Source organism: Stigmatopora nigra, chromosome 2, assembly GCF_051989575.1.
Source record: "Stigmatopora nigra isolate UIUO_SnigA chromosome 2, RoL_Snig_1.1, whole genome shotgun sequence".
NCBI lineage: Eukaryota > Metazoa > Chordata > Actinopteri > Syngnathiformes > Syngnathidae > Stigmatopora > Stigmatopora nigra.
Genome location: NC_135509.1, coordinates 13042148 through 13056597, shown reverse-complemented (window position 1 = coordinate 13056597; position 14450 = coordinate 13042148). Strand labels below are relative to the sequence as shown.

Genomic DNA, 14450 nt, shown 5'->3' with positions numbered 1-14450 from the left:
TACAATTAACAAGTTTCAGTCGGGCTGCAGATTTCAGTGTTTGTTTAATCTGTCTCTTGGCAACATCTGGTACAGACTAACGCCTCTTTCTTCGGCAAATACCTGAGACAAAGACATTTAAAAATTGTATGACTTTAGACTGTTGCACTGAGCTCAGATTGAATGAAAGGCTACTTTTCAACATTATTTGCATCCTAGGTTACTTGCCTTCGAAAACAGTTGAGGATCAGTAGTATTCCGGCAACACCGCCAATCACACTCATGGCTGCCGTGACAGCCAAAATTGTAGATGGTGTGGTTAATTCTGCATCAGTGCATACAAACAGGGTACAGAGTACCTTAATGTTAAACAATATGCTGGGTTTGTTTTAGGAAAATCCCTACTAAACCAACCTGAGCACGAAAAAGAACCTGGCTCGTTATGACACTCCATGTTTTGTGGGCAAACCGGAATTTGTTGTTCACATTCATTTATGTCTGTGTAGAAACAGGAGATGGAGAATTAGGGTGTGATAGGTGTTGGTAAGAAATGTGAGGCTAAAAGTATTATTTTAACATATTGTAGTCAGTAAGATTTGAACCCTGGCATGTTGGAGGTGGTGAGCTCCATTTCTGACTTGGTGCATCACAGCTGATGGAAGAAGAACCTTGCAGCTGGAAACCAACTTGACAATCAAAGATGATCACAGAATCGCATAGCAGAGAGTAGCCAGACTGAATTCTGGGTATGGGACCGCAGGTGGGATCTTGGAGAGAGGGCACCACAGCATTGTCACAACATGATGCATGCGTCTCTTTATTCACCTTCTTCACCTGAGTTTGGTTCTTTCCACGGGCTGAGGTCCAGTTTGGGGATGAGCGGATTCGAGCAAGCCAACATGGAGTCCGGATTCTCTGTGCGAGAGAAGGGGTCTTCGGGTACATGGGTAATATGGGTGTTTTCACAAATGATTCGGGACAGTGAGACGGCACGAAGGTGAGACCTCTGGGGGTCGGTGAACACGCCCTTCCTCTCCCACCAAAACCTTGAAATACATTTTTTGTTTCTGAAACATTCTTTAGGAGTGATGAAACAGAGATTCATTCTACCTGTCACTGTCTCTCAGTGCTCTAAATTGTCTTCCTAGCAGACAGGACAACAGTGGTCCAACCCGGCCTCCAGGTAGAGCCGGTTCAGAGATGGCCCCCACCCACACGTCGATATTGTGCGGTGTGCCATACAGCTGCTGAAATTTGCGAGCTACAGATGGATTACCCATAATGTCTGCCAGATCCTTGGTTGTGTTGGGAACAGTGAGACCGCAAAAACTCCGCCATGAGCTGTATCCTAGTTGGGGATCAAAAGACAAAGATGAGGGAAAAGTCTGATTGATTTTGGAGTTGATGACAGTACCTGGTAGTCCGTGGTCTCTTCCTCTCTGGAGGTTGAGGGCTCCTAGGTCAAAAGGCATCCCGCCTTGTGCCTGAAACAGATGCTCTGTCAGTTCCTCGACCATCATCTGACCAGGAGTCTGGAGCTTTGCTGGAGACAGCAAGAGGCCACGTAGCAATGGGTCTATACCACCTGATTAGTACGAGAAGCAGGAGATAAGACTTCACAGGTTGGCGGACCTAGCCCGTATTACAGCAAGAAACGACATAACTATAATTTGTCTACCTTCCTGGACTACTCTCCACGAGGAAAACAAAGAATTATGCAGGGGTAGTGAGGGACGCTGGGAGTTGGGGGCATATCCGGGCCCAAGTCTGCTCACGATTGGCTGCACGGTGACATGAGCAAAACGAAAAGCGGCGGTGGCAAAGACGTTGGCAATGCTGGGATTTGTGTTTGGGTTGTAAGCTTCGTAGGGAGGCATTTGCCTTGATGTGGCCTCCTCTCCGAGAATCCGCGGTAGGTAGTGCTCCCATGTTATAATCTGAAAGTATCAAGGTTCAAATGAGCCAGTGGGAAAAAAGTCCAATTTGATTAGAGAGCTGACCCAGGACAAGCTAGTGTGTATACATACAGTCATACCTCTACTTACGGAGTTATTTTATATGTAAATACTCTTTGTTCCACGGTCTCCACAAAACTACCAACTACATAAACTGTTAAAATTCATCAAAGTGTCCCAAGTTGTGTGAAGACGCACAAAAATTACATTTTTCGGAACTTGGACCTTTTTCGTATCTTGAGGCACTCATTTGCATCTCAAAAGATTTCGTAACCTGAACATTTCCTACCCAGAGGCATTTGTAAGTAGAGGTATGACAGTAACTATTTAAGCTCTAGAACCCCCGACACATTTGAAACATTGTACCTGGTGAATGGCGCCAATGATCTTCCTGGCCTCCTGGTAGAGGGTGTCGGGACTCCAGTGGGGATTTAGGTGGTGTAGCTCACCCACTAGGCGGTTGTGCTCTCGTAGAAAGAGTGTGTGAAGGACCACCATGCCTAGATTTTCATTGGCTCTTGAATCACCTGAAAAACATTACTCACTAGTTATTGAGGCGGGAACTCGAGTATTACTCCGAGACCAAACTCACCCGCTCGGAAGCACGACGTGGCATTTTCCTGAAGCACGGCACGCTCTCTTGGGCCACACGGGTCTAAGTTAGCCTGCTGGCGAGGCATGAAGGGCATGTAGGCCAACTCCCCGTCCGAGTGCTGTTTGTTGCATGCCATCGCACCGAGCGGCGAGGTGCGATCCCGTAGTCCGAAAGCTTGTTTAACGGAGCTACCGTACACCATGCTGGCGTCCACAAAAGCGGTGATGGCGTTGAGTTGTTCACGTCGCAGATGGGGCTCGGCCTCATCTGCGCAGCTTGGAGCCGAGCGGAAGAAGGGCATGCAATTCTGAATGCCGTACCGAGGATCAGATGGTGGGATCTGAGGATTTAGTTTTGGTTTAAATACCCATCAAAATCTGGCTGTCCGGAAAAAAAAAATAACTAGATGAAAAACCTCAATGGGGAAACAGGGTGAATCCCGGCTGCAGGTTAAAGTGCAATCCGTTCCGGTCCGGAAAGCTGCCGTGCTTGGACTCTGGGGGGTGAGCACCAGGTCGTGGTCAATCCACTGGCCCCACTCTACAAGTAAGTGGGAAAGAGTTGAGTCCAGAGAGATGTTGTCATTTGGAGTGAACAGAATCTCCTGAGACACCAGCCGGACCTGCGCGGATGGTGAAGGAGAGCCATGTGGGGGGCAAAATTGTCAAAACACTAGACTGAACCAATGGCGGAGTGTAGGGAAGAGTGCTAAAAAGGGTCATACTGGGGGAAGGCTGAAGTTGTGGTAGGTGTGATCTGGATCCCAGCCTCTGGGCATTCCCCACAAGTTTTCATACTCGGGAGACAGCCAACGAGAATAAGGAATGTTTGCAGAACCCCATTTGGGATGTTGTCTGAGTAGGGGAACAACAACAAGCAAAAAAAAATCCTTTCCAATGATGTTAAGAAGACTTAGGGGAAATGTCACAGTACTTAGAAGAAGAAATTCCACAAAAACACATTGCACTGACTTGTTGTTGCAGCGCCCTGTGATGGCCCTGTAACGCTCGGCCACGCAGCCAGTAGGACAGCCGCCCGTGTTAACTTGAGCCGAGCAGCCACTCGCTTGCAGTAGATACTCCACATCTGTTTCACTCAGCAGCTCTATGCAGATGTGAATCACTCATACCAGAGTATGAAGAGTAAATGAAGTATCCATAGTGTGTATTTGGTCCAAGACACGTACCATGACGGCCAAGCTGGGTCATTGTGTGAGTGTAAACCATTTCTCGGATCAGCTCCACCGTGTTGTCCAGCAGCTCGGCGGCTCGCATGTGCGTCTTGCTGGTGCTTTGTGTGCGCTTGAAGTGAGACAAAAGATCCATCGGTCTCAGAGCGCCTTCGGACAGGGACTTCTTCACCCTACATGCAGCAATTTAAAAAAGGCCGTTCTTTTATTAATGGGAGTGATGTTGCCAAGCTTCCAGTAAAATGGGGACCTTTCGCTAGTGCGAACGTAGGCGACATCGGTCAGCTCAATGGCCCTTTGAAGAGCTTCCTTCACAAACACAGAGCCCACCTTCATTGTGTCTGGAATTAAACAAAAAAAAAAAGAAATGTTCATCTTGTTGCTGTTATTTCAGAGCAATCAAGGAACCAAATTAAGGATGTTGAATAAATGCTCTAGAGGCTATTTGTAGTCCTACCTGAGTTGTTCTCTAATGGCATTGCACGCCTCGGGAAAGACAAGAGTAGAATGATGGTCACCTACAAGAAGATTTTAAAGGAAAGATCTCACACGAAGCAATGTCAATTTAGAGCAACTCACCCCATGTAAAGTGTTCATCTTGATATGTACGCCGTAATCATCAGGCTCCTTGTTCAGGACAGTATCTTACTGCTGTTCTGACTGAGGCTCTTGGCCAATGCCAGCAGGTGTGTGCGTGTATCAAATGGGCATTTATACATGAGCAGGTATGTGCAGAATCTCCTTATCGCTCCTGGAAGGCTACATCAAACAAAAACCAACCCGCCTTCTCCTCAACAATCTTTTTTTTCTTCATTTAATTGATGTTGAAAAGCATTCTGTCATTTTTGGGATTATGTCAAATATATGAATGTGTGAGATGGACAGCTGAACTAGAGGTAGGAAAACTCTGGTGATATTACTGATTTATGATTTATTGGCAACCTGAAAAAGTTGCGTGGAGGTCCAAAGAGATCCCCCAATGATTGAGTAATCTTTAGCTCTTTGACTTATTCACTGCAAGTCCAAGTCACACGGTATTTGGTATATTTGGTAGTTAGTAATAGAGGTAATTTGATATTCCAAATTGCAAATGACCACTGTTGATGTCCAATCAAATGGGAATCCCCAATTTTCTCCTTTGATGCAGCAGGTGTGCGATACCATCAACATGAGTCATGAATGATGCCACTATAGTTAACTTATTAATACTGATCCATAATAGGTTGGGCTGGTCTGCATTCAATCAGCACGTGCAAATTCTAGCAATCAAGTACAATAAGGGCATCAATCATTCTGAATAAGTGTAGTAATATTTTACAAGTGCTCTCTCATGTAACCCTTTGAATACACAACATGGGTCCAAAATGAGATCAGGTCAGTGTTTTTATTCAAAAAGTGAAAAATTAATGAAGGATTTCTAATGTTTAAACAAATTAACAAAGGAATGACTTGAATTTTAAACTTAGGGATAGAGGAAATAAAACTCAGACCAATGTTGTGCATAAAAGGGTTAAACCTGCAAATGTTTTATGTTTATTTTCTATAACCTCAAAGAATAGGAGAATGGCTAATATGTGATTTATTTATTTATTTAAATAATATCTGGTTAGAACACTGTTTGTATATTAGTACTCATTAAGGTCTTGGGCACATGAAAAAAACTTCACAAATCAATATTGCACCAACAGTACATTCATTTGAAAAGCAGATATAAATAGTTTCCGTGCAAAATAAGACTTTTAAGAGTTAGTACCTTCATGGATAGTCAAGCAAATAAATTAATCATCACTTTGCTGTAAAGCTAGCATCAGGTGGACTTTGTTGGGTTGGCATCATACCAGGTGCACTCAGGCGTGTTGGGACCACAGGAAGCGATCACAGCGCTCCAGCATGCTTTGAATGGCTGCCCTGCAACACATATGACGACCGGCCCGTCAAACAGCTGGACGTTTTATCATAAACAACGCCAACCGTACTCACCGCTGCCTCTTTTCAGCCATCTTAAGCAGCTCACACACTAACTGGGAGTGAGGAGAAAGACTCAGCTGCACTCCGCACTCCTCCAGGAAGGCCTCGGCGCGATCCGGGCCGACCGCACGGGCCAGGCGCAAGATTAAGTTCTCAGTGCTGACTTTCTTGCTGCAGTCCGTAGAACCGTTGGACAAGGCGTCTCCATTCAGTCCCGATAGATGGCCCCCTTCTTGACACAACTCCAACAAAAGCTTCCACTCAGACAAGTTTTGAGGCGTCACACCTTGATGGCAGAAGCAATTAGTATCTGTCTGCACTGTTCAAAGCACGTGAAAAGATGGGAAGAGCAACACACCGTCTGGTTCCTCTAGCAGGCTGATGTCATCCAAGTGGTAGATGGTTGCAAAAGCTTCATCGCGACGCTGCAGCTCGCAACACAAGTGGAGGTATCCGGTCCAGTAACTGCACACAGTAAAATTGTTTGCTCCGAGTTGTGATCTAGAAAACCTCATTTGATTATATTGCACTGGCAATCCAGCCAATGTTCCAGTTAAGGCTAATATTTTTTGTTTTTCTAAAACAAAAACACTTATCTGAGAGCTACAGATATTTTTTTTTGGCCAGAAATGTGAGGCCAAAGAATATGATTTACTTTTACATTATCAGGTGACTGGCAAAAACCCGGAATTTAAAAGGTGCAACAGCTGCATGTAAACATGGCATCTGCTAATAAAAATGAAGCACCCATGATTGCGACAGGTTTCTGCCATCTTCTGCTTGGACGACAAGTCGGCGGGAAGTCGGGTCAGCAAAGACAGGAGACATCCGTAACCCCAATGGAAGCAATGAGAATTCCACCTGCAATGTGAAACTGGCAGTGAATAATGGTATTTGTAGATGTCCAATCCATTTCATCCGAGACGGTTGAAAGCAATCATTTGCTCCCATTTCGAATGGATTGTACATCTAACGCCATAATCGGTCCCAATGAGTCAAAAAATTATGTAAATAGAGACCGGCATTAAGTCTGAAAATTTACATAACACATTTCAATATTGTTAATGAGACCTGGGCTGTCCGTCGGCTGTCAATGTATCGCATTGCTCAGGTGCATCGTGGGTAAGTGCCAGCTCAAACCACTCCTGTCGCAGCAATTCCGGATCAAGCAGAGACTGCAGGAATGGTAATCTAGAGGAAGCCATCAATATGTAGCCACATTCATGTATTGCTGTCTTCCAGGAAATGTGTAAAGCAGAAGGTGTACCTGTGTTCCTCAGGTTGGGACATGACCAGATTATCCAGGTAGGCCAGGAAGTGACTTTTTTGAGCCATCTGCATCACATCTGCAGGTTTAATGGTGGGATAGAAGGCGGGGAAGGACTGGACGGCAGCCTCGCCATGCTTCGCATACAGCCTATGATTTAGGGGGAACGGGATTGGTTGTCACATTTGGTGCAATTCCAAAACCAGAGGGAAATGTTGGGCAATATTTTGACTCCAACTTGTCACATCATTGAGAGGTAAGAAGGAATTACTCAATTTAAGGACAATTGTTTCCATTAGGGAACAATGTGGACAAAGCTACACATTTAAGTCTAACTATCTACCGACTAGCTGTTAGTTTATTTTTGCCAGAAAAAGAACTTGAGGTTTGTTTTCACAATTTGTCACACCATCATAAAAGACTTCTATTGTCAAAATGGTGAAATAATTTCCGAGACCTCAGTTGTATACATTGGAACAAAAGAATGAAAACAAATTGAAATGCCAGTAAAACGCAGTTATAGCTGATGTGCATATTATCCCATGTATACAAAGAAATGACTATTCTTAGACATGTTGATTCTAAAACATTCCTGAAAGAGTAAAAACTGTGATGACCAAATTCGGCATATTTTACTGACCTGTGTAAGTGAGCAAGGAGAACCGGAGGACTCCAGGGCTGCAGTTCTCTCAGGTAGCAAAGTGATTTCTGTAAATCTCCTTTGTGAATGACTTCCACTACTTTACTGGATTGTGTCACACCTATAAAAAAAAAAACATCCCATTTGTTACTCATTTATAGAATGCAAAGAATGTATATTTCATTTCTCTAACCAAGCATGGCCTGGATGAAGGAGCTCTGCACATCCAGATGCTTCTGGCAGCAAAGCAGACACAAGCGCCTAATCCGCTCTTGGTCCAGCAGAAAGAAGTAGCGGCGCATGAAGGTCGTGCAGCTCAATTCCTGGACAACTTCTGGCTCCCTGAAGCAGCTCAGTTCCGTGTAAAACGTTGCTAGCTGGGTGAGATCGGCCAAGAGATCGGATGGGAGCGCTTTGGGGGGTACCAATCGCACGGCTTCTTCAGACACCGTCGTCTCGGTCTCTGAGGGAAGATGATTGTCAGCGTTCTCTTGTGGAATGCTCTCTGGGGGTCCTTCTTCTGGTTTCTGCGTGTGCAAAAGCGGTTCCCACGCATCTCGATCTGGATCTGAAGGGACTGCAGCCGGTCCGAGGACTTGCTCCAGCGTCTTCAACCATATTTGGAGCGTTCCTCCCATGAAATCTGGATCCAGAAGAAGCAAGGGATCTTGCATCTGGGACCTGTCAGTAAAAGGTACATCCAAGTATAAGGTGAGAAATAACTGCTTTGATTTGTGATTATTGCTCATTTGGAGTTGTGTTGAATTTGATAAACGTCACACATCTTGATGGATTGAGGGAAATTTCAACAGTGGAATCCCTCATTAAAACTGGAGAGATCTGTCTATTCACATTTCAACATACCATGACAAAAATTTGGACTTTTGTAGTTCATCCTTTTGACTGAAAAGCGCCCTCAAATCTTTGAGTAAAGCAAAATTATGAATTCTAATTCAAAGCAAAGTTGCTTTCATTTCATCATCAGCACAATTTCTCATACTTACATGGCCTGCTCTGTGGCCGACTGAAGTTCAAGCAGGTCCGACTCTGTGTTGGGCAGGTCTGCATAAACCCTGTCATAAGAGATGAATTGTCCTTAAAATGTCACAACTTTACACTTGAATCTCGGTGTACTCACTCAGCATCTGCTTCATCTGGAAATGAAGCAAAAGTGGTGGACATGTCCAGATTCGAGCCCTCTCTGAAGTCGGGTCGCTGCCAGAGCTCGGAGTTCATCTGCAGTGTGTTGATCCTCTCAGTTGTCTTCTTGACAAAACTAGAAACACTGAAAGGAAATAAGAACAAAAAAACATGAAGTGAATCTCACATTAAACTACGAATGGTTTGGCAGGTGCTTGCATGACCTTTTACAAACAGAGGAATGATATGAAAATGAAACATGTACATCTTCACAGAAAGTGGAAGTCATTTGTTTGTTTCCCTTGACTGCTTGGATAAAAAGCATAGAAATATTCTCTTCCGTGTTTCCCCATTTCACCTGTCTTTGACGGCTTGCAGTGCAATGCGGGGGGGTTTGGGGCGGAATGAGAGGGGCAGGTGGAATTGAAGGCCTTGCTCTGATCGTTCTTCTTCAGCACGCTCACCACTCATCGGATCTGAATCGAGATGAGGGTGTGGCACGAAACCCGAAGATGGATGGAGCACTGGTGGCGCACAATGAGAGGTCGGAGACAACATGCGTGGAACAACCGGAGGAGACGTGAATGCTTTGGCTTTCAAGGCAAGCGCCAGTGTTTGCAACAACTCCTACCGTGATCCACTTGATCTTCATCATGCGCAAAGCTAAGCTCTTTGAGCCTCTCTTCCTCCGATGCGGACTGATTGATGAGGGAGCTTGTCTCTTCGTCCGATTGGCTGGCTCGCCGGCTGATAACTCGGTAGATACCGCAGTCTAAAACGTTGAAGCTTTCCTGCAGTTTCAGAGGAAGCGAAGTGTTAAAATTACAGCGGCTGGGAAATGTCAGCCAAGTTGCAAATTCCCCCCAAAATTGCCAAAGCATCAACTGTTGGTCTACTTCAGTTGTGGATGATGGGTATAAGAGAGAAGACCAAGATATGGATTTTAACATTCGTGTCAACATCCAACAGAGGTATTTTTCACGCGACCGGACGTTTGGTCGGCAGACGTTTGGTCGACAGACACTTGGTCCCCGGATGTTTCGTTGAACAGACGTTTGGTCGCTGGATTCCCTCGTTCTCAAAATTATAATCATGAGAGAGAGAACTGTCTGTTGACCAAACGTCCGTTCGACGAAACGTCCGGGTACCAAGTGTCTGTCGACCAACCACCCGGGTTTCATTTTTCACGTACATGAGATGAGATGCTGCTTCTGCGGCTACTGCAAGCCGAGTCCGGGGGTTCCAGCCTGGCAATCAACTCATCCAGTTGACCAATCAAATCTGGGTGAGTGCTTGAACTGAGCTGTGACCGAAGGTGTTCCAGGCGGTCGATGGGAACTGATTTCCTCGCCTGAGTTACACAAAATACAGTCAAAGTGACAAAAGCATCCATTGATAATATTTTTGAATTATTTGCCAACGTACCCGACCGATGCTGATGTTATGCTGGAACATACAGCACACCGTAGCCGCCAGAGTCCAAGACTCTCGTCGCAGCAGGCGTTCAACACAACGTTCTGCAGACAAAAGTGACAGGTGGGACAGACGACCCCCGGCATGGAGGCAGAAGAGATCGTTGCGGTAGACTGCCATGTCCAGCACATCTGCAACAGTAGAAAAAGGATTGGTTAACTGACTCTAAGTTGACTGTAAGTGTGTGAGTATTAATTTCAGTTACCTTTTAATTCTGTCCATAAAAGAACTTGACCATTATGAGGCGTAAAAATATAAATGGCTGAATCCGTCCAGGTGAGCAAGTTTTGGTCTCTGTTGATAAACTCACAATTAGGTTTCTGAGAAAATATGTTTGTGCCCCTTTTATGTTTGTGTGTTTGTGTTTTTTTCTTTCACAATTCTGTTCTGATGCACCTTTTAATGCTTATTCTACGACAAGACTGAAACTGTAATTCAAAGGTGTGCGTCATTACCCAAAAGATAGTAGTTTTGGAAAGGCAATTGATTGGGGGCTCTTCTGCCCTGGATTGTAATGAGGGTCTTTTCTGTAGAAAAAAAAAAGGATTTTAAAAGCTGTCACGTGTTAAGTCTTTAAGACTAAAAAACAGTGAGGTTATTTGAACCTGTATGTGATGAGAGGCAAAGGAGGGCAGTTGAGTGCCTGTTTGAACTGCTGGGTGCTTAAAACCTCGCCATTAAAACTGGCTTCCCATAACCGAGACCCCGGCCGAGCACAGTAGAGGAGCTGGGGCTGGCCCGTCAACAATCCCTTGTTTTGACGGAAAAAACAAGCGCCATACTCTCCGTCTCGCTCCTTGTTCCCAACTCGCCAAAACTTTTCTCTAGTGACGAGATTTCAGATCATGAAAACAACAATTTAAATGACAGTCTGTTACTTGTAAACACAAGAACTCACCTCTCTGTATCACAGAGATAACAGCGGCTCAGAGAAGATACCAACAATCGACCGTCCTGATACCCAAGCTGAACCACTTTGGAATCAACAGTGGTGACAGTCTGAACAGGAAACATCACAAATCCTGAACCCTGCAGCACAAAAAAACCCAACATAAAACACGTTAAAAAGTACTAATGCGCTAATACAGGCTGAAGACAAATTAAACTGAAGTTTTATTGACTTAGTTGAATTCAACACCTGATCGTAACAGTGTGAATTTTACATTACAGTATTAATCAGCTAAAGAAGGCACAATACTTGTGTGACTACCTTTCCCATCTTTGAGGATACTGCTCGGAGAAAAGACACCTTTCCCGCCGAGTCTCCCACAAAGACCTTGAGCGTGTTGGTGTCCCAGCAGAGTGCAGTGATGTTTTGACCCCTGTGCTCCCAGGACACGCTGACTCTCTCTGGACGACCACGTCGCTCCAGTTGTAACTCCCACACAACCACCAAACCCTGACTGCAACCCCCACAAATAACATAGACATCATCAAGACATGAGGAAGGGTATAATGTGCCTGACTGGGCTTTGAAGAACAATTTAGGACTTTTTACCTTGTCGCAATAGCAATAAAGTCTTCATCGTGAGGACAGCATGACACCTGAGTAATAGATCCTTCCTGAAATAGAGCCAATGTCAATTAATCAGGAATGAAGTGTATCCAAGAATGAATTTAATGTGCAGCTGCCCCCGTTGAGGTATCCTTTCAACATAGACTTGCTTATTACCTTGTGAGTAAGTATAAGTCTTTGTTTCCAACCCTCCCTCTGAATCAGGTGCAAACCTCCGGCTGATGTTCCTAAGGCGAGCCACTTCTTCGACACAGCCAAACTCATGCACTGAAGCACAACACCGAGGAAATACATGAGTAAAACAGGTAGGAAATGATGCATGGTAAGTTATAAACCTTGATTTGACCAATGACAACTTGCGGTAGATATCCATAACGTCTGGCACAAATTCGGCTCACTTGCAAATTGAATGCGGAAGATGGCCATTTATGCATCATAAATGTTACACATCATTTGTATCATCATTTTTTTAATATGTCAGTTTATCATCTCTTTTTGAATTTTCATTTAGTGTACTTTAAAAAGAAAATAAAACAATAAGGTATTGTTAATAGAATAACTCTCCATCACAAATAAGTCATGTTAGCAATTACAAATAAGTCCCAAAAATGTTTTTTTTTCAACATTTTGCTCAAGGCGATTGGTTTGGCTTCAAAGACATATGACAGTGTTCTCGTTACCTCTGCGTCCTGCGTCTGATACGCACAGCTTTTCTTCCAGACGCACAATTTCAAGTAATGTGCTTTTTTCGGACGCAAAGAAATTTTTATCAAAAAAAAAACCAAAACACATATATCCGATAGCAAACCAATTTATTCCACATAATCTTTGCGAAATAATTCTCGCGTGAACGAGACTAGCAGACACTAGTAGACGAAGGAGAGAAAGCGATAGCAAGAGTTTCGTAATAGTGTAAGAAAGATAAAAAAATGTTTCAGAAAAAGCAAAACAGTCTGGATAGTTATTTCGCAGTTAAAAAATACAACTAGTAAGAAAAGAACTGCAGAAGATTCGATCGATGATCATGAAGCAAAACGGGGGAAGCAAGGAAAAATACGCACATTTCAAAAGACTTTTGGCTGCAAAGAGAGGAGGATCTACGAGCTGAAAGACTAGTACAATGATAAATAAACCCTAACCCTAAACCATATAATAAATAAATTAAATCTGAATGTTTATATATCGTTGCTTATGTTTTATTTGCATCCGTAGTATGTTGGGACTCGTGACAAGTTTCCTGGGACGCACAGTTTTCAGACAAGCGAATCCCTGGGACTCGCAGGGTGCCAACTGTAAAATTATCACTGATATGATTGTATGTACCTTGAGCCTGCTGGAGTCTAAGCGAAGAGTCGAAAGAAGAGGGTCCAGGCAGTCAAATTCTGCCAAAACATGAGTGTGGACCTCTGGTACGACTGCTACCCGAGGCATCTTCCCTCACGGACGTCCACACGCAGAAGAAAAGCAGACAGACAGCCTTTAACCGTCACATTTTCTCTTGGTCACATATTCAAGTGTGCTTGCGATCATATGACTCTCAGCAGGATTCCTAAGTTTCTCAAATTGGCTATCCATGACTCTAGTTATCTAAGCAGCCAGTGTTAAATAACTCAACTGTAAAAAGAATTCTAGCCATTATTTCTGACCTATAAGGTTGATAATCATAAATTATAATGCCTGACACCAACACAGTAGAAAGGCTGACTTTATTGTGAAACTAAGTGATCCTGTATTAACTCAGTTTTTATATGAATGAATATTTCATATTACAGGGGCGGCATGTATTTGCCAAACTGATTATCCCCGCTTTGGCGTTTGGATAGCAACCTGTGCCTTACACGCACTGGTGGGGAAAATGCTCAGACCTTAATGAGTAAAAAAAAATAGCTTTCAAGATCCTGTTTTGCATCAGGGAGAGCAGTATACTCAAGATGGATTAGGTGTAGGCAGCTTAATTGGAAAAATGCAATCAAAACAGGAAGAAAACTCCACTTATATAATTTTATTTGCTGTTATGATGTGGTCAAAAGGTCACTGCCAAACCTCTCAGTCAAAGCGGATTGGACCCCTCTCACTGTCAATGGTATTTAATAGTTGTGACAGTTGTGGCCAAATTTCTTTTTTGGGAGGGATGTCACATGACTGCACCCGGAAGTCCTGTGCGTTCAATATTTAGAATAGCATCAAAGTGACCTCGCCAAATTAGATAAGATTAGATCATTAAATAGCCGACAGCTGTGAAATAAAGTTAGAGAAAGATCACCTCAAGTGAGGTCGTTTCGGCAGAAAGTGACTCAAAAACAGCAAAAAAAGGCGAGTCGGTCACGGGACTTGAAGTCTGCTGACTCTGGCCATAATAACACCTGTCTTTCGATTAAATTGCACTTCGCCGATCGTAGCCAACGCTATGACAATGTTATAAAGAAGGTTAAGTTAGATCGCCTTCCTAATCGAAGCCCTTGATCTGATGTTTGAAGACAATAGCAAGTATGCTAGCTGCTTTTAGTTTAGTCTTTATTAAATTCCCAAAGATCAAAAGCTAAGCGTGAGCACGAAAATACATCAAATAAACCGTAACCTCGTATACTTTCCGTCCCCCATTTATTTCTCTTATTTCATAAGAGGTAATCACTCACGTTACCGTGGAAGATGCACCCGAGCGGCCAGTCCGTCCACCCTAGCGGTGAGATGGAGAGTCTCCCACTGGGCAGACTTCCTCAAAGTGTGT

The 14450-nt window shown here is 43.9% G+C and overlaps 2 protein-coding genes across 2 annotated transcripts; both read right to left on the bottom strand.

Moving 5' to 3' along the window:
- Nucleotides 1-33: 33 nt before the first annotated feature.
- On the bottom strand, nt 34-4383 carry epx (eosinophil peroxidase). Its single transcript, XM_077735392.1, is given in 16 exon segments — nt 34-102; nt 204-304; nt 394-477; nt 582-746; nt 814-1025; nt 1090-1327; nt 1394-1564; nt 1658-1916; nt 2301-2461; nt 2527-3151; nt 3254-3383; nt 3501-3633; nt 3716-3891; nt 3969-4059; nt 4176-4236; nt 4298-4383. Coding segments are annotated over 16 exon segments (2694 nt in total). The 5' UTR covers nt 4316-4383.
- Nucleotides 4384-5286: 903 nt separating this feature from the next.
- Nucleotides 5287-14422, bottom strand: hps5 (HPS5 biogenesis of lysosomal organelles complex 2 subunit 2). The gene is made up of 23 exons (XM_077710426.1): nt 14364-14422; nt 13046-13153; nt 11879-11989; nt 11705-11769; nt 11417-11609; nt 11105-11235; nt 10812-11030; nt 10662-10733; nt 10412-10500; nt 10159-10337; nt 9926-10084; nt 9365-9524; nt 9092-9209; nt 8732-8878; nt 8598-8666; nt 7787-8274; nt 7594-7714; nt 6954-7103; nt 6758-6877; nt 6434-6547; nt 6045-6151; nt 5699-5972; nt 5287-5626 (listed from the first exon to the last, which is right to left on the bottom strand). The coding sequence occupies exons 2-23, from the start codon at nt 13151-13153 to the stop codon at nt 5566-5568; spliced, it is 3255 nt and encodes a 1084-aa protein (XP_077566552.1). The 5' UTR covers nt 14364-14422; the 3' UTR covers nt 5287-5565.
- Nucleotides 14423-14450: the final 28 nt, after the last annotated feature.